General features: G+C 52.6%; 1 protein-coding gene across 2 annotated transcripts in view; it reads right to left on the reverse strand.

Annotated features, from left to right (window-relative positions):
• ITGA11 (integrin subunit alpha 11) overlaps positions 1 to 20,312 on the reverse strand; it is a 41,398-nt gene extending 21,086 nt beyond the window's left edge. Inside the window, exons 1-8 of one of the 2 annotated variants that reach the window (XM_039557492.1) lie at positions 19,882 to 20,312; positions 14,086 to 14,197; positions 6,918 to 7,027; positions 6,126 to 6,217; positions 4,407 to 4,521; positions 2,085 to 2,212; positions 1,368 to 1,516; positions 251 to 395 (exon numbers count right to left, since the gene is read on the reverse strand). In XM_039557492.1, coding sequence (XP_039413426.1) covers positions 251 to 395; positions 1,368 to 1,516; positions 2,085 to 2,212; positions 4,407 to 4,521; positions 6,126 to 6,217; positions 6,918 to 7,027; positions 14,086 to 14,197; positions 19,882 to 19,933 — 903 coding nt within the window. In that variant the 5' untranslated portion in view covers positions 19,934 to 20,312. The remainder of the gene's footprint in view (positions 1 to 250; positions 396 to 1,367; positions 1,517 to 2,084; positions 2,213 to 4,406; positions 4,522 to 6,125; positions 6,218 to 6,917; positions 7,028 to 14,085; positions 14,198 to 19,881) is intronic. The other variant, XM_039557493.1, reaches the window with a different exon arrangement.
• Between the last annotated feature and the right edge of the window lie 2,605 nt (positions 20,313 to 22,917).

Below are 22,917 nucleotides of genomic sequence, written 5' to 3' on the forward strand. Positions count from 1 at the left end.
AGAGGAACTGCTGTGATTTCTCCAGGCTGGACATTCCTTGTGGAATTTGGGGTCCTGCCTGTTCCTGGTCCCAGCACCTGCTCCGGCAGCCAAATCCCGAGCTGAGCATCCCAAAAGCAGCACCAGGCACAAGGAGCTCTTGGAATGCTCCAGGAGCAGTGGGGATGGGCTGTCCTGGTGTTTTGGGATTCCTGGAGCACCACCAAGCTCTGCAGGACTTCTTCCACCGCCCAGAGGTCCCCTCACTCACCGCCACGGCGTATCTGGTGACGTTGTCCCTCTCGCTGTCCTCGATCACCTTCTCCAGGTCTGGGCTGTCGTGGGATTCTCCATCTGTGATGACAATCATTACTCTCTTTGCCCCTTTCCGGCCACCTTTCCGAAACGCTTCCGAGCTGCAAGTGAAGAGATGCCCTGGGCTGCTCCGTGGGGGCTCCGCTGCCCCACCGAGCCCGCCCCGAGGGGTCTTTGGGGCCGCTGCCCCTTGGGGAGGTGCAGGAACCCTCGGGAAATGCTTGTGGATGTGGATGTTCCCACTTTTTGCAGGAAAGAGGCCCTAATTCTGCAAAATTGGACAAGGGAATGGATCTGGAGTTGGCCAGCGGAGTTTTGGCCGTGGCCTGTGGGCTCTTCCCCCCTGAGGGAAAACTTCTTCACCCAATCGTCCAAAATCCCACTATTTTGACAAAACATGGAGCCAAATTCCAGCATATTTATGGAAAAGGGACATTGAGCAGGGTCGGGGGACTCTGTGTGACACAAATCATCCAGGACCTTGCTTGGATCCAGCCAGGACCCATCTAAAACTTTCCCAAGCTGCCCACTAGGGCAGGGCTGGAATCCCCATTCCTGGAGGGATTTAAAAACCATATGGATACGGCCCTTGGGGACACGGTCAGTGGTGGCCTTGGCGGTGCTGGAGTCGATTTTAGACCTCTTTTCCAACCTAAATGATTCCATGATCTGCAGCAGGAATATTGGTTGGGATGAAGGAGAAGTGCAGGAGCAGGGATTTGTCCTTGGAAAGGGACGAGATGGAGCTGGATCTGTCCTGAGTTCCCGGGGATCCTCCAGGGATTTCCAGGAGAGCTCCAGTGCCTGGAGTGGAATTCGGGGGCTGGGAGCTCATCCCTGAGGCCTTCCGGGAAAAGGACACAATTCCAAAGTCTGCTCCAGCCGCAACTGAGGACGGCGAACTTTGGGAAGCACCATTTGCAAAGCTTCCCACAAACGGAAGTTTTCCCAAACCTTGGTGGTTCCCCCATTTTTAAGCAGCCGGGAAAACAAACGGAGAGGGAAGGAAGGGCAAAAAACCAGGGATTTGAAGGTTTTCCTGGGAATAGGACCAGGAATGGGAGGGGTTTTACCGAGCAAACTCAATGCCGTAGGCAGTCCTGGTCTCGGTGCCCCCTCGCTGCTCGATGTGGCTGGCGGCCGCCACCACGTCCTGCACGGACCTGTAGTCGTTCAGATGGAACTCATGGACCACGTCCTCTCCGTACTGGACAACTCCCACCTGGGAACGACAGGAATGTCACCAAAAATGCCAATGAAACGAGGTCCTGTCCGCAAGGAGCTTTGTCAACCACGGGAAGCACCAGCCACCAGGAAAATTCCATCTCTCATGTAATTTTCCCCCAGTTTTCCCTCCACCGCATCATTAATAATTCCCAATTTTACAGCTCTCCCCCCTGCCCTGCTCCCAAGTTTTGGGGTGATCCAGATGTGTCCCAGTTTGGACCCACAGCATCTCCAGGTGGGACCAAACTGGATTATTTGGGAAAACTGGGGATATTCCTGCCCAAATCCCTGTCCAAATTCCTGCCTAAATCCAGCCATGATCTCTCGGAGCGAGAGGATGGAGAGCTCCTCACAGCTGCCTGTCTTTCCATAGGGTTTCATCCTCCCTGTTCCCACTGGGATGTGGGATGTGCTCCCTCCATGGCTCACTTAGGGACATTAATGGCAGTGTTTTTTCCACGGAATGAGTTAAAAATCCCAATATTTGGACAAATTCCAGCAGATTGAGAGAAAAGGGATGTTGGGAATGGCCCCAGGATGACACAAACGGTTCAGCGCCTTACCTGGATCTGTCCGGGACCGATGTAAAACTTTTTCAGGATATTTATCAGGAAGTGCTGGACTTCAACCCATGGATAAATGCTGTTGGATCCATCCAGGACGATGATGATGTCCATGTAGGTCTGGCATCCTGTGGAAAATCCAGGGATTTAGTCAAAGTCCTCTTGCAAAGGGGCAGGTTTGTGGCTTCACTCCCAGCCAGCTACTTCCTCTTAGGATTTATCGGGAAAACAATGGGATTTCAATCATTTGGGGAAGAACTTTGGGCTCCAGCAAGGTGGGGAGAAGCCACAGGAATCCGCTCCGCTGCGAGAAGATGGGATCGCTTCCTAGGAATAACACTCTGTGGCATCATTTGGGATTCAGCTTTGGAATTTGATCCCATCTAATACCATTCCACACTTCAAAGAGGAGCAGGATCCGGCTCCGTTCCTCCCGCAGAGCCGTTCCTGATCCCTGAGTCATTCCCAGCCCTGCCATGGAACACAAGGCGGGCATTTCCTCCCTTCCCATGAAATCCTCAGCTCCGAGGCAGCCAAAAACCCCAGAGGGGACCCCAGGGCTCGGCTCTGCAGCCGGAGCAGGAGGGATTTCAGGAGCTGCCTTTTTCCAGTGCGGAAAATTGCTCAGGATCGTCTCAGTCTGCTGATGTTTTATAACATTCCTTGGAAAAGTCATGGATGATCGTAGATTTCAGGGATTTACCAGCTGCTCTTCCATCCTCTAGGTCTTTATGGATTAAAGAATCCATGGACTGGAGTCACTCCTGGATCACTGGGATCCTCCGTGTGCCTCCATCTCCATCCCATCCTGGGAATCAGGGAGAGCAGCTGACCCTGCATCCCACTAAACGAACGCTTCCTAAAATTCCCTAAAATCCCAAATGTCCTTTGCAGGAAGGGCTGGAACATAACGAGGGAAGCGACACTGGGAATTTGGTGATGCCTTTCCTGCCTTGATCCTGAAAATCCCATTTTCCCAAGGCCCTCCTTATGCCCTGGGAATTTGGTGATGGGCCCTGCCTTTCCTGCCTCAATCCCCCCAAAATCCCATTTTTCCAAGCCCATCTCTCTGCCCTGGGAATTAACCAACACCAGAGGGGTGCTGGAGCTGGGGAATCACATGCCATGGGATGAGGAGCTTCCAGGAGCAGGACAGGCTTCTGGCAATCCTTTCCAGCTCCAGGAAATCCAGGAAACTTCATTTAAACCCTCCAGAATAAAATCCTGGCTTCAAATTCCCAAATTCCAAGGTATTTAACTTGCAGTAAGTGAGGGCTTTGTTTCGTGCAGCCAAGCTCGGAATTCTTTCCCTATTTCCCTCCTTAGCTCTGCTGATAAAATATTCGGGATGTTGGATTCCAGGCTCGGGAAGAAGAAGGTGTTTTTGTCTTCCCAAGGTGTCAATCACAAGGAAAATCATTCCCAGATGTGTGGAACCCTTTGGAATCGCTTCCTCTGAGCACTGACAGCACTTTGTGTTCTCCCTGGGGTTGGGAACAGAGATTCCCTCTGATTCCAGAGGTGGGATGGGAGCTGGGATTGGAGCTGGGATTGGAGCTGGGATTGGAGCTGGGATCTGAGCCGGGATTGGAGCTGGGATTGGAGCTGGGATTGGAGCTGGGATTGGAGCAGGGATCTGAGCTGGGATTGGAGTCAGGATTGGAGCTGGGATTGGAGCCGGGGTTGGAGCTGGGATTGGAGCCGGGATTGGAGCAGGGATTGGAGCTGGGATTGGAGCTGGGATCTGAGCCGGGATTGGAGCAGGGATTGGAGCAGGGATCAGAGTCGGGATTGGGGCCAGGATTGGAGCCGGGATTGGAGCAGGGATCAGAGTTGGGATTGGAGTCAGGATTGGAGCCGGGGTTGGAGCCGGGGTTGGAGCTGGGATCAGAGTCGGGATTGGAGCAGGGATCGGAGCAGGGATCAGAGTCAGGATTGGAGCTGGGATTGGAGCTGGGATTGGAGCAGGGATCAGAGTTGGGATTGGAGCCGGGATTGGAGCCGGCATCGGAGCAGGGATTGGAGCAGGGATTGCAGCCGGGATCGGAGCCGGGATCGGAGCTGGGATCGGAGCCGGGATTGGAGCCGGGATTGGAGCAGGGATCAGAGTTTGGGATTGGAGCTGGGATTGGAGCTGGGATTGGAGCAGGGATCGGAGCTGGGATTGGAGCAGGGATCGGAGCTGGGATCGCAGCCGGGATTGGAGCAGGGATTGGAGCCAGGACTGGAGCTGGGATTGGAGCAGGGATTGCAGCCGGGATTGGAGCAGGGATCGCAGCCGGGATTGGAGCTGGGATTGGAGCCGGGATCATCGGTCCTCACTCTGCAGAGCCGGAGCCACGGTCCTGGAGAAGCGGAAGTTGGAGTTGACTCGGGAGCACATTCCCGTGGTGTAGTAGGAGCTGCCGCACTCGTGGGACCACAGGGGGCTGCAGGCCTGGCGGGGACGGGAAAAAGCAGGAATGGGATGAAACGACCCCTTTTCCATGGATGTGTTGGCAGCTTTTCCCCACGGAACGCGTGAGGCGGTGCGTGAAACAGGGAATCATGGAATTATGGAACGGGTTGGGTTGGAATGGAGCTGGAAGAACTCGTTCCAGGCCTGGCCAAGGGCAGGCAAACACTGCAGAGGTCAGGGTGTTCCGAGAGTCGCCCAAGCTGGTGTCGGACACTTCCAGGGATGGAGACTCCCCAGCAAACGAGCGACTGAGGGAATAAACGAGAAATGCTGTGCAAAGAAACGAAGGAAGGGCAAACGAAGCGCTGCGAGGGGGTGTCCGTAATTCCCGGCGTTCCGACAGAGCCGGAGCCATCCAGGAGCTGCTCCCGTAAGGGCTGCGATCGATGAGCGCAGGGCGGCTCGGTGCTGGCACGGGCAGCACCCATCGTGTGCTCTTGGAATCAGTTAAATCCATGTAATGGAAATATAACGAGGGAATCACCAATTGTCCTGAGCTGGAAAGGACCGACAGGATCATCAAAGCCCGACTTTTCTTTAATTTAATTTAATTTAATTTAATTTAATTTTATTTTATTTTATTTTATTTTATTTTCAATTTATTTTATTGTATTTTTTCTAATTTTTATTTTATTTCTATTTTCTATTTATTTTATTTTATGTTTATATTTTTATTTTTTTATTTTCTATTTATTTTATTTTATTTATGTTTTATTTTAATTAATTGAATTTAATTTATTTTTTATTTTCTTTTTATTTTCTTTTCTTTTATTTTACTTTCTTTTTTATTTTTAATTTTTTATTTTATTTTTATTTTATTTTAATTAATTGAATTTAATTTATTTTTTATTTTCTTTTTATTTTCTTTTATATTTATTTTCTTTTATTCTACTTTCTATTTTATTTTATTTTACTTTAATTTAACTTAATTTAATTTAATTTTTATTTTCTTTTTATTTTATTTTACATTTATTTTCTTTTATTCTACTTTCTTCTTTATTTATTTTATTTTATTTTGCTTTATTTTACATTATTTTATTTCATTTCATTTTTTATTTCATTTAATTTCTTTTCATTTTACTTTATTTTATTTTAATTTTTATTTATTTAATTTAATTTTACTTTATTTTATTTTATTTCATTTTACTTTATTTTATTTTATTTCGTTTTATGTAATTATATTTCATTTTACTTTAGTTCATTTTGCTTTATGTAATTTTACATAATTTTATTTCCTTTTACTTTATTCCATTCCATTCCATTCTATTCCATTCCATTCTATTCCATTCCATTCCATTCCATTCCATTCCATTCCATTCCATTCCATTCCATTCCATTTTTAATTTATTTTGGTTCTTTTACATTCTTTATTTTTACTTCAGTTCATTTCATCATAACTTACTCGATTTTACCGTGCCTCACCCTTAAATCCGCATCCATCTCCCTCCATCACACAAACAAAACCCCCAGAGAGGAGCCTCTCACCCCTTGACGTCCCACTGCCCATTCCCGCTGCCCATTCCCACATTCCCGCTCCCCATTCCCACATTCCCACATTCCCGCCCCGCATTCCCGCTGCTCACCAGGAAGCTGCTGTCCCGGGGGTTGGTGGCCAGGCTCAGGCCCAGGCGCATGTTGTCCTTGCGCTCCGAGACGTTGGACAGCGTCACCCGCCCTTGGGAGAGAGGGTGGCATCGGGCACAGCTCCCGGCAGATCGGGAGCGCTCCCTGGCATCTCCGGAGCGACCGGGAGTTGTGCCAGAGGAGCCTCTGCCGGTGGAACTCCGGGTTTGGGGCATTTTTGGAAGTGGTTGGTGAGGTGAGGATTGGGTTTTTTCCTAGATGAACAACTAAGGAAGGAAAATTGTTTGGGGAATGAGGCTGGGAGAGGAGGAAATCCCTTGGAGGGCTCAGCGCCTCATCCCGTATTCCCGGGCCGGTGGCTGATCCATCCCTGTGCATCCCTGTTTTCTCCGTGGCACAGCCCAGAAAGCAGAAACAGCCCCCAGGGCAGCCCTGTCAATCCTAAATGTCACTGAGCCGCATCCCAAATCCCTGATCCGACCATTTCTCTGGGACAAGCAGCTCCCCGTGAGCCAGAGCTCCCCCTTTGCTGTCTGCCTGGGAAGCAAACTGGGAATCATGGAATGATTTGGGATGGAAGGAACTCTAAAGCCCGTCCCACCCCATTCCATGGGCAGGGACCCCTTCCACCATCCCAGGCTGCTCCAGCGTGGCCTTGGACACTTCCAGGGGCGGCCACAGCTTCTCTGGGAATTCCATTCGTCCTTCCCCACCCTCGCAGGGAGGAATTCCTTCCCGATACCCAATCCAGCACTTCCAGGGATCATTTGGGATTTGGGAAGGGGCCGTACCCAGGTTGAGCTTGGTGCAGTTGCTGTGGCCGTCACTCGGCACCGGACACTTGTAGACGTCTCCCGTCTTCTGCTGCCCATTGGATTCATACGGAGCTCCCACCACCAGCCTGTGGAAAACACGGATCCGTCAGCGCCTGGAGAACGGGAATCCCCCTGGGAAAAAGGATTCCTCGGCCCCAATTCCCTGCTTGTGGTTGGGAGTGGCAGGAGAGTGTCCCAACCTCAGTCATGGTCCCAAGGACAACTTCTCCTTCCCTTCCCGCTGGAGCAGCAAAAAGCTGGGAATGTGACTCCCTGCCGCCGGGAATTATGGAATTGGTGCCCATCAGCTGCAAGGAACAGATTCCTGGCAGGGAGGGAGGGCTCCGAGCCTGTCCGGAAGCACAGGGAGGAGCAGGGCACCAGCTCCAGGGTGGCACCAAATCCCTCGGAATCAGCTGCGGTGCCCATGGATTGGCCCTTCTTCCGGCTGCCTGTGGAGGAGCCTTTCCATAGGATCATGGAATGGTTTGGGATGGAAGGGGCCTTAAGAATCATCTCATCCCAACCCCTTCCATGGGCACCTCCCACTTCATTCCGAGAGCGTCTCCAGGACATGGATGTGGATGCAGGGATCCAGCAGAACCAGAAGGAAAAGCAAGGAGCTGGTAGAGCACTTCCAGCAAATCCCCCTGGGATCCACAAGGAATTTTGCCCACCAAAAGCCTGGAAAAGGGCATTTGCTCCAACCTGGAGTTGCTGTGAACAGCTCTGAGCCAAACATCGGGATCTCCAGTGGTGGGTGAGGACGTTGGGAAGGAATTTTTCCCAGGAAAACCCTGGAAAAGGGAATTCTCTCCAAGCCGGGGCTGTTCCAAACACCGGGAGCCGAACCTTGGGATCTCTGGTGGACATCGGGAATTTCCCTGCTCTCCAAAAGAAGGGAGCTGCGAAATCCCATTCCCCCAGCAAGAATTCCAGCTTCCAGCCGGATATTTCTGGGACATCCAAACATTTTTCCCACTTTTCCATGACCACAACACTTTGACCCAGCAACCCAAAGCAGGAAGAGCGCAGGACCGGAGGAATCCGGCTCTTCCTTCCAGGCTATCCCAAAAATCCTCAGCGCCACGAGTTGTTGGCAACTCCCGCTCCCAAAAGAAATGGCATTCTTTTTTTGGTAGCTTCCCAAAAATCCTATGGATGCAACCGTCCGAGTCTGGATCTCCGGATAAACAGGAGCTCTTTTGTTCCACAGGGCCCTTCCCAGCAGCTGGAAAAGCCACCGGCACAGATGTTCCCGGTTAGACCGGGAATGGTCATCCCTTAAAAATGCTGCTCCTCCAAGGACAAACATCGCATTCTTTGATCCCAGCGCTCCCAAGCGGAACCGCTCACCCAAGGAAAAGCTCCCGAATCCAAGGATTCTCATGGAAACGCTTCCTGTCTTACGGCTCGAGTGTTAATGTGGGGATTTGGGATGGGAAAATCGTCCCCAGCTGGAGCTGTCCTCGACAGCATCCAGGAGCTCAGGGAAATCTGGGATTTTCTGGGAATTTGCTGGTTTTCCTGAGGCTCTCCCACACTGTCCGTGTGGATGTGGAGAGGAGGGAAAAGCTGGAAGATGGGGAAGGGGGATGGAAAAACCTTGAGGATGAGGAGGAATAAAGGTGGAGGCACCTGGGAAAACGAGGCTCTCCTGGCGCAATTCCCAATTCCCAAAGAATTTCGGATAAATGGAATGTAATTAACGTCTCGGAGCAGCTCCACCTGGATGCGCCCCCCCTCCTGCAGAAATCCTCTTGGAGACTTTTCCATTAATTGATATTCCCGTATTAACACGATCACACCACCCACTCCTAAATATTCCCAAAAAACCAGCGGATTGGGGGTTGGATCATTCCTTCGGGATGACGAGGCAAACCCAGCCATTCCCCAATTCCGGGAGCTCAAAGGAAACCCAAACATTCCCAGCTTTTGCCACGAATCCGAAGGGGCTGTGGAGCTCCCGGAGCTGAAATTCTTGTCTCCCAAAAAACAATGGAATTGTTTTCCCTTTTCAGTTAACTGGGAATGATTCATCAGCTGGAGCTGGCAAATCCTCATGGAAACTTGGCAGCTCGGGAAAAGGCTTTTCCAGCTGTTTGGAAGGTGTTTTTAGGGATGCTGCTCCACTCTTCCTTTCCTTGGAAACTGCAGCTTGAAACCCTGGATTTCTCCTTTAAAAAAATCAGGGATTTGGGATGGGTTATCCCAAATCACCCAGAATATCCAAATAATCCCGATCATCCCAAACCAACTGGAGCATCCCGCCATAGAAGGGAGACATTCCCGGCTTTTTCCAAGCTTTCCCCCTCCGCACACCTTGGGATGATCCCAAATCTCCCTATTTTTCCCTGGATTCCCAAGAGGGAAAAAATGAGGCTTTGGAAGAAAATCAGAACCGAACCATTCCTGCCTCACCTTCCTCTCCTTTCCCTGCTCCCGGCAAAGCAAAAGGGGAATAAAACAGGGATGAAGCAGGAAAAGCTCAGGCTGCCCCGAGCAGTCTGAGGATGGATCCTTAACTTGCATCCCAAAAAAAAAAATCAGGAGAGGAAAAGTGAGAATATCCCAGGAGCTCCAGCAAAGCCCAGTGCTGGGTCCTGATTCCCAGTTTTCTCTCCAGCCTGGGAATGAGATGGTTGTGTCCACATCTGCAGGCTGGGAAAGGCTCAAATCCTACAAAATCAGGGAATTATGGAATGGTTTGGGTGGGAAAGACCTTAAAGCTCATCCCATTCCAGGCCTAGATCCTGGACTTGAGCCTTGTCCCGATCCCTGTCCTGATCCCTGTCCCGATCCCAATCCCTCTCTCTTTCCTGATTCCAATCCCTGTCCCTGTCCCGATCCCTGTCCTGATCCCTGTCCCTGTCTCTTTCCCGATCCCTGTCCCTGTCCCGATCCCTGTTCTGATCCCAATCCCAATCCCTGTCCCTGTCCCGATCCCTGTTCTGATCCCAATCCCGATCCCGATCCCTGTCCTGATCCCAATCCCTTCCTCAATCCCTGTCCCGATCCCTGTCCCGATCCCAATCCTGATCCCTGTCCCAATCCCTGTCCCTATCCCAGTCTCTGTCCCGATCCCTGTCCCGATCCCTGTCCCCTCCTGCCATTCCCGTGCCCCAATCCCCCGGATCACCCCCGCTGTTGTTTTTCCAAGCCTTCCCAGGGTTTTCCCCTCTTCCCTTGAAAAACCAAACCTAAATGCTCCCAGCCTTTTCCAGCCGCTCCTCATCCAGCCAGGAATGGTTATTCCCAATTTCCTGGGCTCTGGGGCCAGGCGGCGCTGCTGCAGCTCCAGCAGTGACAAATCCATGACCGTACCCCAAATCCATGGAAACAGCGGATTCTGGGAGCAAAGGCAGCCCGAGGAACCCTGGAATACCGTGGGCAGCAGGAATGCCACATTCCTGTTTTTCCCGGCGTCATTTTTTCCTGGTTTTCGGGATGTTAAAGAGGTGTTTACAGGTGACGCCTGCCCATGGTTCTTGGATCAGCCAGAATTTTCCATGGAGCCGTTCGGGATCCGCACGTATCCATAGGCTCTCGTGGGATCTCCAGCTCCCCTCTGGAGATTCCCAAGAAAACTGTGATCCCAGTTTTCTCCAGGCGACTCTTCCCAGTTTTCCATTTCCATCCCAAACAAACCCTTCCCTTTTGGAAGCACCATTGATTCCCAGATTTCTTGCCACCCCATCCCTGGAATGTTCAAATTCAGCTCGGAGCAACCTCTGGAAGCAGGGCTGGAATGACCCAAACCAAGCCAGGATTTTCTTGAAAACGAGGCCAAAAAGAGGGAAAATCCCCCAAAAAAACAGGGATAGGGTGGGATCCTGCACCCAGGGCTGGGAGGGAGAGCTGGGAGCAGACATTATGGAATTCTCTGCACTTCCTACCCTTCCACCCAAATATTCCGAGCGCTCGGGCGGCGGCCAAGCCACGGAGAATTCCAGCCAAGAAACCTCTGGCGGGAGTCGGGAGCAGCGATCCCTGGAAGTGTTTTTCCAGATCAGCACAACTCTGGCTTTCAATCCAGCCGCAGGATTTCTCCCTCTTTTTTTTCCCCTCTTTTTATTCCCCTCTCCAGCCGGGCTCCGACTGGGAATGTCACATCTGTGCCCGGAGCAGCCGCGGGAAAGGGGCTCTGGGTGCCCCTCGCCAGGATTCCTTGGAAAAGGAGTTTTGGGATCAGAACTTCCCTTTGAGATACGAGCTTGGGATAGAGGAAGAACTCCCCGGGAGCATCCAGCATCCCAAAAAATCTGGGAATGGGGCTCTGGGTGCCCCTCGCCAGGATTCCACAGCTCCTGGAATGACGGGAAGCAACCGGGACAAGCACTTGGAAGGGGGAGGTGAAAGATGAAGGGAATTTTTTCCCTTTTTTCCCTGCTCTTGGACCTCTAGGAATGTTTTTCCCCAAATTCCGTGAGATTCCAGGTTGTGTTGGCCGCCAACATCCAGGAGCTCCATGGGAAGAGCTCCTGTTCCCATGGGAGCTTCCGTGTTTTTTAGGGATACGAATCCCACATTTGTGGGAATTCTTTGCTCCTTTTTCCCAAATAAATCCATCCACAGCGTCTAACCTGCCTGGATTTGGGATTCAACCTTAAATCCCCCCAAATCCCCTCCGTCCTCCCAGGAATTCCCTCTCCTTATCCCAAAATTCCTTCCAGGTCATTTTATCCTAAACACAGCAATGCAGGGAATTCCCATTTTTCCCAAAAATCCCCAGCTTGGACACTGGGAATGCTCTGATCCCACAATTCCAGGTCTCCCTTTCCCTGCCTGCTCTGGGAGTGCTCCAGGCCTGGGAAGCTGGAATTCCACAGAGCTCCGGTGGTTTTTGGGATGAATTCCAGGCACCTGTCATCATCTTTTCCATTCCCACCTGGAGGAGGCACCTCCAGCTCCATGGAAAAGAGGGAAAAAAGTGCGGAGAAGGAGGCCTGGAAACCCCTCACAAGTCAAATCCCACATGGAGGAGCTTTTCCAGCCTTAAAAATTCACGTGGAATTTCCCCCCACCCCCCCGGAGTTGAATAACCTGAATTCTTCCCTCATGGATTTGCTCCCGGATTTTCCGCTGCTCTCTGGGATGCAATTCCAGCCCCCACCTGTGAGGCTGGCTGGTTCCTTGAAAGGTTTGGAAAAGGGGGAACAATTCCCAGCTTTAAACAAACACCTGGAGAATCCGAACTGTTTGGATCCGCTCCAATATTCCCTTATAAATCTATGGAAAAAAATACCAACCCCACATCCTTGGAATCCATTCCCAAACAATTCCCAGCAGGCAAAAGCAGCACGGAAAGGCTCAGACTGAAGGAGAGGTGCCAAAATCCTGGGATTCCACGCTTGGAATTTGGCAGCTGGATCCCATGGCTGGGATTCTCGGAGAACCACGGAGTCTGCCGAATTCCAGTGGATTTGGGGCAATTCTTTGGGATGCGATTGGAAGATGCTCACCAGGAACTGGGGTCTCAAAACATTCCCGTTCCTTCCGTGTCCCGCCAGCTCCTGGAATTATTATCCAGCTCCTGGAATTATTATCCAGATCCTGGAATTGTTATCCAGCTCCTGGAATTTTTACCAAGCTCCTGGAATTATTATCCAGCTCCTGGAATTATTATCCAGCTCCCTCTGCACATCCATGGTTTTTATTCCAGAGGTTTTGGTTGCTCCCACATTTCTCCTTTGAGTTGCTGCCTCCATTTTTTAGCTGCATCCACGTTTTTCCTCGGAATTTTTTCCCGCTTAATCACAGATTCCAACGGCGCTGTCCAGAGTTTTTATATCCGTGTCCATCCATAGGATCCCGCTGGAAAAATTCCATTTTTCCAAGCAGAGGGAACCAACAGAAGGACAAGCTAAAGGTGGATCCTGCGGATGTTGGTGGGAAAAGTTGGGAAAAGTTGGCAGGAAAAGTTGGGAAAATCAGCCAGAGTTGGTCTTTGCTCCAGTGTCTTGCTCAGGAAAGCAGGAAAAAATTCCCGTTTTCCAGGGAATCCAGCCCTTGGCCACCCCATCAGTAGTGAGGCATGGAAAAATGGGATAAGAGATCCCAAATATCCCAGGAATTGCAGCCCCTCTGCTGGGATGGAGCTGGGAACAGCTCCTAGGGATAAAACCGGGATGGGAATATTCCCAACATTGGGCTTTTCCAGTAGTTTCCCTCAGAGAGCTCGGAAATCCCGGGAAACACTGAATTCCCAACTTTTATGCAGAGCCGTTGATCCCAAGGCATCACCCCTTGCATAGGATGCACAATTCCCGTTGGGAAAAAGCCCCGATCCTGGTGGAAAACAGGACTGGGAGCCATGGAAAGAGAGAACTCCCCCACTTCCATGGAACAGGAATGTCAGCTTTGGGATACGGCATGGGACCCCCAGCAGGGCGGAAAAGGTCGGATTCCGGAATTCCGGGAGTATCCATTGCGTTCATTATGGGATTAAGCCGGGCTTCGTCCCCCTGGGGGGCAGATCTGGAATTCCAGGGAATTCCAGGGGCTTTGGAGCATCCGGATGTGCTCCTGGAATGCACCAAAGGTCTTGGCCAACATCTGGGCAGGATTCCCTGGGATCAGCTCTGGGATCCCCCTGGGATCAGCCTCGGGATCAGCTCTGGGATCCCCCTGGGATCAGCCTCGGGATCAGCTCTGGGATCAGCCCTGGGATCCCCTGGGATCAGCCAAATGCATCAAATCCCAGACCAGAGCCAATCCCAGGCTCATCCCACATTCCCCATGGATATTCCCCATGGATATTCCCCATGGAGCACTTCCCCAGGTCCCAGCTCCTCCACGGAAACTCTAAAAAACAGGATGGCCCCACCCAAATTCCAGATGGAATTGCAGCTCTTGCGGAGCCTGAGAGCTTCCAAGGAATCCTGATCCCGCCTGGAGCAGCCGCCAGGACACCCCGTCCATACCCGCCCTTCCCAAATTCCCAATATTCCATTCTCCCACCGGCAATTCCTCTTTTTGGAAGGAAAACCTTTCCATGCAGCACGTCCAAGATCAGCCTCATCCTGGCACAGCAATTCCCACCCCAAACTGGGAATTCTCTTGGAGATTGTCAGGTTTGGGGTGGATCTGTGCAATTCCTGCTGAAATTCCCACCAAAATTCCCGGTTTTCCGGAGCCCACTCACCATTTCTTCCCGCCGATGTCGTGCTGCTGCACCGTGTATCCAAAGAAAGCTTCCCTGGATCCCGGGATAATCTGGGGCCTCTTGGTGTCGATGTTGAAGGAATGCCCGAATCCTGGGAAAAAAGGCAAGGATTTGGCTGGAAACCCCAAATTCCACGTGGCCAGAGGATAAACCGGGAATGCAAGAACTTGGGAAGGCTCCAGCCATGGAATGATTCCAACCGCAGCCCCACTCCCGCTGCTCCCACTTGGGGTCGGATTTGGAGATTCCAGCGGCGCTTCCAAGCTCACCCATCCTGGGAAAGCTGCTCCCAGAATTGCTCCAGGAGCGTCCGACATGGAGCAGGGATGGTTTGGTCCCATTCCCACCCCAGCCAGGATGGAAATTCCAAAGTATTCCAGCCCCACCTCACCTGCAGCCTCCCAAAATTCCGCTCTCCATCCCGGAATTCCCGAGGCTTTTCCCAAGGAGCTTTTCCCAAGGATGCAAAGCCTCCCAGCCCGGAATTCCTGAGGCTTTTCCCAAGGATCCAAAGCTCCCAGCCCAGCCATTCCTGAGGCTTTTTCCATGGATCCAAAGCTCCCCAGCCCGGCCATCCCTGAGGCTTTTCCCATGGATCCAAAGCTGGGATTCCCATTCCCTGTTGGAGCAGGAGCTGAGGAGAGGCAGCTCCAGAGGGGGATCTCCCTAAGGATGGAATTCCAGCTGGGACAGGGCCATTTTTGGGCTTAGGACCGTAAGGATCCTGTGGAAAATTCCCATTCCCACAGAATTCCCTGCCCATGGCATCCCAATCCCGGGATCCTGGTGCTCACGTGGGACAAATTCCCGAGAAATTTCCTGGCCCTGGAGCAAATTTTGGGGAATCTTCTGGCAGCTCCTCCCTCTGCCTGGAAGCAGATCCAGGTGGGAAATTGGGAGATCAGGAATTCCTCAAGGATTGGATTTGAGAATGCTGGAGACGCCCCTTTGCTATTCATGGGAAGATCCAAATCCCAGGAGAGAGCGGCAGGATGGACACGGATAACCAGGATATCCCGGATTCGATTCCCTGCATCCTGCTGGATGCGTCATTCCAAGAAAAACCTTGGAATCCTCCTCCAGGGCAGGGACAAGAGGCTCGTGTTGGAATTTCTAGGGATAGAAAGGAGGAATTTACAGGGATCCGTCAGTAGGAAAGGTCGGCACCGTGGAAAAATCCAGGCTGGGAATGTTTGGATAGACGGGAATGCCCGAGCTAACGGGAACGTTCGCAGTGCTGGCAGCGGGGAATGGCGGAATCCGACCACGGAATCCAAGGTGAAGGAACTTCCGAGTGCTCCAAGAAGCAACGCAGGGAAGCAGGGATAAAAAAACCCTGGAGCAGGGAGGAGAGCCGAGAAGTTCTGCGGAGCGTTGACCTCGTTTCACATTCCCAAAGGAATGAAAAGCTTCTCCCGGTTCCCGGCTGCAGAGAGGGAAGCTGGGATTGGGCTTGGAATGATGGGAAAGGGAAAGCAGGAAGGGCATGGAGAGCAGCCTGGAATCGGCGGGAATTTCGGGAAAGGGATTTGGTTTTCCCAACAATGAATTCCAAGATCTGGAAGTGTCGGAGAGGATGGGATGAGTTTTCCTCTTAATTTGCCTGGATTTTGCACCCAGGCAGAGGATTTTTGGGAATGGGAATGCCGGATAAATTGGAGAATCCCAGTCCATGGCTCCTTGGATTAGGAGCTGCAGCTTCCGGATGAAAACTCTGGAAAAGGAACAAAAACTCTCCAATGATGGGAAATATTCCATGGAATGGGAAATCTCTGGGAAAACAGGGAGAAGAGCTGGGAGTGGCTCCTGCTGGAGCATCCCAATCCCAGGGAACGGACCCAGGGAAGTGAAAAAATCTGGGCGAGAAGATTCCGAGCAATGGATAGAACCTCAAAATTCCAATGGAAAGAACGGAAAAAAAGAAATATTGGGAATTTTCCAAAATATTGGGAATTTTCCAAAATATTGGGAATTTTCCAACCGGCTCCAGCTTCCATGGGAACCTCAGGAGAGGTTCTCCAGGAGATTTAGGAGCCTGAGAGGTTTTCCTGCCGGGAATGATGTCACTGTCCCAAAGAAGGGACTACAAGATCCAGGTTTTCCTTGGAATTCCAAGGGCAACTTCCTTGGAATTTCCTTGGAATTCCAAGCCTCAGATTCCTCCTTTCCTTTGGAGCTTCTGGAGCATCCAAACTTTTGATTCTTGTCAGGAAAAATCTCAGGAAAATGAGAAAAACTTTGGGAAAGAAGAATGGGAATGAAATCGAGCCAGGAGAAAAACCAGGATAAAAAGAACTCCTTGGAAGGGAAATCTCCAGGATGGGGAGGATTCCAAAGGCTCCGGCAGCAGGGGGCGAAACTGGGGGAAAGAGGGGAAAAACTGGGGAAAAAAGGGGGAAAATCTGGGAAAAAAAGGGGGGAAATCCGGGAAAAAAGAAAGGAAAACTGCCGGAAAAAAAGGGGGAAAACTGGGGGGGGAAGGGGGAAAATCCGGGAAAAAAGGGGGGGAAAACTTCCCTGCCTGAACCCTTTGGGATTCCCAGCTGGAAAAAGGAACTCTGGGAATGTTCCTGGCAGCTTTCCTGTGATTCCCAAGCCTGGCTCTACTTCCATGAAGATTTGGGGCTGGATTTTGCTACTTTTGCTCCAAAGTTTTCTGATTCCGGGAGCTGCCGGAAGAATATCCCAGTTTTTATTGGATTGGCAGGAAAATCCAGCTTTTTTCCCTGGGCTCCGGCACTGCCAGAGCTCGGGATGGAATTCCTGGAGAGGGAATATTCAGCTGAACAAGGAAAACTTTATAAAGGATAAGAATATTTGGGAAAAAACTCCGGGAATGGGCAGGGTGGGCTCGAATTCCCGGGAATCCCGCTTTGCCAAGGGAATGCTGGCAGCTCCCGGTTGCTCTCCCATCTCCAAGCCAGAGTTTGGCATCAGTTATTAGGGAAAATCCTGGGATTTGGAGCCCGGGAATGCTGGGGATGAACGGAGGCTCAGGCATTCCAGGATAACGCCAAGCGGGAATTAATAACGGCAGCACTTCCCGGAAAAATTCCAGGAAATCCAGAAGCTGGGGGGAAGTGGTTGCTCAGAATTCCAAGGACCTTGGGGGGTTTTATGGGATCTTTCCCGGCGAAATCCTGGATGGACAAAGCCCCACCCACTGTGCAGCCACCCACAAGGAAGTCCCCAGCATTCCCAAGGATTCCCAAGGATCCTTGGGAATTCCCAATTCCAGATGTTCCCCACAACCATTCCACTCTTCAGAAAGGCAAGGAGCCAATTCCTTCCCTGGAAAACCAACCCGGGAATTTATGGAATCTCAGCGCATCCTCCTGGAATTCCCAGATTTCCTGGGAAACGTCGGTGATCCCAGGGCCACCCATTCCCATGGGAAATGTTGATGGACAAGAGAGGCTCAGAATTCCTTGGATGGCCTCTCCCACTTTGGCTCCAGAGCCTCGGAGCTGCTCCGAAATTTCGGGATACCTTGGAACATCCCGGGATGGGATTTGTGCTGGGAATGTCACTGGAAGGGGACAATCGCCAGGGACACCACGGAATTCCCAGCCCGTGCAACAATGGAAAAGCAGGAACAGAGCCCTGGAGGTTCTCCCGGGGCTATGGAGAGAGCCGGGAGCGGGATTTCCTTGGGAAAAGCAGCCAGGACAGGGAGCAGAGAGATCTTCCCATGGATTCACATCCCATCCCAACACCCTGAGCTCATCCCGGAGATCTGGGAGATCCCAAACATCCGCAAATTGCTGGGATCCAGATGGAAAACAGCAGGAAAAAGGAATCCACCAGGAGCTGAACACGTCCCGGTCCGGAGGCACCGCGGAGTGCCGGGAATGGGAACCATTCCCACCGGGATACGGCTCATTCCAGACACCCCACAGGCACAAAGCTCTGGGGGCAGAAATCCCTGGATACCGGGAAACCTGGATACCCCGGGAAACCTGGATACCCCGGGAAGCAGCCCGGGCAGGAAGATCCAGGGGCAGAAATGCTCCGGGATGGGAATGGAAATTCCCATGGGGAGAAAGATCCAGGGGCAGAAACTGCCGGGAATGGAAATGCCTGTGGGCACCAAATCCTGTGGGCAGAAACCTCTGGATACAGGAAATTCCAGGGGCAGAAACGCTTCAGGATGGGAATGGAAATTCCAAATGGAAATGGGGAGAAATATCCAGGGATGGAAACATCCACGGATAGAAAGCCCCGAGATGGGAATTTCTGTGGGCATAAATCCCGGGATACAGAAACTTCCAGGGGCAAAAATGTTCGGGAATGGGAATGGGGATCCTTGTGGATAAAAAAATCCAGGGGCAGAAACATCCATGGATAGAAACTCTCGAGGATGGAAATCCCTGTGGGAACATCCATGGACAGAAATATCCATGGATAGAAACCCCCATGGATGGAAATCCCTGTGGACGCAAATCCCGGGATACAGAAACTTCCAGGGGCAGAAAATCTTGGCTACAGGAAGCACCGTGGGCAGAAATATCCAGGGACAGAAACTTCCAGAGGCAGAAACAGTCGGGAATGGGAATGGAAATTCCCATGGATAGAAATATCCATGGATGGAAATCCCTGGGGACACAAATCCTGGGATACAGAAACTTCCAGGGCCAGAACCGTTTGGGAATGGGAATGGAAATCCCTGGGGATAAAAACATCCACGGACAAAAACATCCATGGATGGAAGCCCCCGAGGCTGGAAATCCCTGGATACAGAAATATCCAGGGTCAGAAACTCTTGGGAATGAGAATCCCCACGGACAGAACCATCCACGGACAGACCCCTCGCAGGGATCATCCCACCCATCCCAATTCCCGCTGCGCCACATTCCCAAATCCCGCCACATTCCCAAATCCCGCCACCTTCCCAAATCCCCCTGCCACAACCCCCCCATTACGGACCAGCAGCGCGTCCATGGGGGAATTCCCCGGGGCTCCGCCGGCTCCCAGGATTTTTCCAGCATCCCATTCCAGAGCCGCGGCCACGCCGGCAGCCCCAATCCCTCCATCCCGGCACACATGTTCCCAATTATCCCAGGAAAAGCAGCTCGGCCGCGGCTCCCTTGAAAGGATCCCCCAGCAGAAAGGGAAAAAATTCCCTAAAAGCGGCCAGAAAAACCCCAACCGTCCTGGCGCGTTTTCCAGCAGGAAGTTTGGGAATGTTTGCAGCTGGAGCAGGCGCGAGCCGGCGGCCGCGCTGCCGCGGCTGGGGAAAAGCTCTTTTTCCCCGTTTTTTTTCCCGGTTTCCCCCCCCCCCACTTTGGTGGCTCCCAGCGCGGGTCGATTCCAGCTGGGATTGAAACGGGAATGAGCGCTGCTGGGGAAGCTCGTTTTCCAAGGAAAAGCCCGAGCGAGCCGGGAAAAATCCTAAAAATCCATCCCAGCCCCCCCGGAGCAGAAGGGGAAAAGCCGCAGGCTCAGCTCCTGGAATTAAACTCCGCCTAAAGCCGCTCCTAACTCCTTTAACCCCGAGCATTCCCATTTTTCCAACGGGACAAACCTCAGAAAAGCTGGATTTAGGGAAAAGGGGATTTCATTTTGGAGGGGGTGGGGGGGGGGTGGGTGGTTCTTTCCCCCCCCAACATCGGATCCTTCGGGAAAATCCCGATGCCGGGAATCCCATCCAAGATCTCCATCCTTTCCCAGCTCCCTCCCGCTCCCGGCAAAACTTTTCCAAAGAGCCGCATTAAGGTTTCTCCATGGGCTTTTCCAAGCGATTCCCGCTTTTTGGGGATCGGGCTGAGCACTCACCGGGCAGGAGGCAGAGGGAACAGGCCAGGAGAATCCCGCTGGGAAAGGCCATGGAATCGCCGGCTGCCCCAATCCCCGCTCCCGAGCATCGGCGGGAGGCAGGACTGGCAGCTCCTATCCCAAATCCCTTCCCTTATCCCAAGCTTTTCCCGGCTCCCTGACAGCGGGCGAGCATTGGGAGGGAGTGGGAGGGACGAGGGAAACTGGGAGGAGGGACAGCGGGAAAGGTTGGGAATGGGAACAGCCTCCTCCGGCCGCGGCACCCTTTAGGGAGCGGCTTCCAGCCGGGAATTGCGACCGGGAATGCTGGGCCTCTCCCGGTGGGATCACACCTTGGTGGGGGTTGGCTTCAAGGGACACCGGTGGCACCGCCGGGGCTGGCACCTCCACCGGGATGGTGCCGCCCTCAGCTCGGGGCCGCCTCCCTGCAGTGCCACCTCCACTGGGTGCCACCTCTCTTTGGGTGCCACCTCCACTGGGTGCCACCTCTCTTTGGGTGCCACCTCCACTGGGTGTCACCTCTCTTTGGGTGCCACCTCTCTTTGGGTGCCACCTCTCTTTGGCTGTCACCTCTCTTTGGGTGTCACCTCTCTTTGGATGTCACCTCTCTTTGGGTGTCACCTCTCTTTGGGTGCCACCTCTCTTTGGGTGCCACCCCCCACTCGATGTCACCCCTGCCCAGGTGCCACCTCTGCTGGGAAACGAGGGGGAAAACCTGGGAGAGAGAGGGGAAAAACTGAGGAGGGGGGGGTGGAATTTGGGGGGAAAAGTGGGGAAAAAAAGGGGGAAAAACTGGGAAAAGAAGGGGGGAAAGATTGGGAAAAAAGGGGGGAAAAATCTCAGAGAGAGGGGGGTGAAAATCTGGCAGAGTGGGAGGGAAAACTGGGAATGTTTCATCCCAGGGAGCGAGTTCAGCTGGATGCGGATCTGGGAATTACATAAGCCATTCCCAAAGGGAAGATCCCGTGTCTTCCCCAAATGAAAATCCTTGGATGACTCCTGAAAAACCCTGGATAAGGAGGAGGCTGCTCTGGCTGTGCCCTCCCAGCTGGAACATGGCTGAGCCCTGGATCCAGGAAAAGCCCCTGATTGCCTGGAAAAACCTACGGATAACGGGAATTAGTCATGGAATCATGGAATGCTTTGGGCTGGGAGCTCATCCCATTCCAATCCCTCTCCACGGGCAGGAATGGCACCCACAAATCCCTGGATCCCAAGGCCAGCTCCTCCAAATCCCACAGGATTTTGTGCTTCCACCTCATCCCTTCCCGGCCTTCCTTCCCGACTTTTTGGGATCCATTCCCAGGAGGTTTTCCCACGTCCAGGCTCGGTTTTTCCAGGCTCCAGCTGCTCCCGCGGCAGCTCCTTGATCCTGACCTTTGGGAGGCGTCCGGCCTTGGATGCAGCTGCCTCGGGAGTTTGGGAAGAGCGAGGCTGGAAACCAGGAATGTAAACACAGGGCAGGAATGACAACAATTCCCGAATTCCCAGATTTCAGCACAGGAAGAGCCGAGGGGGAGGGCAGGGATTTTATCCCGATCTGGATGCTGCTCCCAGGGGGCTTTTCCAACTTTCCAGGGAAGGATGGATGCTCAGGAACACCAAAACCCACCCCAGACCTGGATTTTGGATTGGGATTTGTCCCTCTGGATACCAGGGAGCAGCTCCAAGCCGGAGCATGTGGATCCCTCATTCCCGATCCAGCGGCTCTGCTGAGCTCAGAGCTCCGGAGAACTGGTCCAAAAAAAAAAGCTGGAAGCAGAATTCCAGCCTCTCCCACACTGGCAGCTCTTAAAGGAAAACTCATTGAACACAAGGAATTTCGGGATGAGTTTTCCATGGAATTCACTCCCTCACGTGACACCACAGGTGCCACCAGCGGGACAAACCTCCCCAGAATCCCACCTGGAATTCTCCATGGATCAGCCTGGATTGACTTTCCCCAGATGTAGAAAAATTTGGAGCTTTTCCAGGCTAAATTCCTGCTCCGGAGGATCTGTGGGATGCCCCAAATCCCTGGAGCACCTGGGCCCACCTCCGACCCCTTTAATTAACGGCTCCTAATTAGCACTGGCAGCTTAATGAGCTCATTTGCATATGCAGCCACAGCTGCAGCTCCAAAGGGGCCCCAAAAACGGGGATGATCCCGAAAGATTCCTGGGAAAGGGATGGGGGGAGCGGGAGGGGAGGAGGGGCCCGGGGGAACCCCTGGGATGGATCCTGGGTTCTGCTTCCCAAAATGTTGGGATGGATCTTGGGATCTGCTCTTGAAATTCTGAGATGGATCTTGGGATCTGGCCCAAAATTCTGGGATGAGTTCTGGGATCTGCTCCCAAAATTAGGGGATGGATCCTGGGATTATCCTCCCAAAATTCTGGGATGGATCCCAGATTCAGCCCCCCCCCAAATCTTCAGCGAGTTCTGGGATCAGCTCCCAAAATTCTGGGATGGATCTTGGGATCTGCCCCTAGAATTCTGGGACGGCTCCTGGCAGACAGGGGGTCCAAATTTTGGGAATACTGGCAGGGATGAGGAGCTCTGGGGGTCTCCCACCAGCTGCTCCTCCAACGCCCTTTCCAATCCCTGCTCCCACTCCTGGGAATCGTGGGAATCCTTGGCTCGCAGGGAGACACGGAGGCCACCTGGTGCCTCCGTCCCTGCTCCGTCACCCCACGGAAATTTGGGAATGCTCCTGGAGCGAGGGGAGAAGGAGCAGCCAGGCCAGAGGTGTCGGATTCCCCTTTAAAATTCCCGTTGGAGCCAAGTCCGAGCTCATCCATCAAACATCAGGGTCCAGGCATGGAAAACGCTCCTTCAATTCCCTGGGCTGGCTTCCCGCAGCCTGGGATTCCTGCCAGGAGCCCTTTTCCGTGCCCGACTCCCGCTGTTTTCCGAGCTGCCACCGGATCCCGCAGTTTCCAAACTCCGCTTTCCCCCGGCAGACGGGAATGGGGCAGCCGTAAATCCAGGCTCTGTTTCCATGGAATTCTAGATCCATCCTGGAGCCAGGCCAAGGAGGGATGGGGAACGAGCTTC

This window comes from Corvus cornix, chromosome 10 (genome assembly GCF_000738735.6).
Source record: "Corvus cornix cornix isolate S_Up_H32 chromosome 10, ASM73873v5, whole genome shotgun sequence".
Taxonomy (NCBI): Eukaryota; Metazoa; Chordata; class Aves; order Passeriformes; family Corvidae; genus Corvus; species Corvus cornix.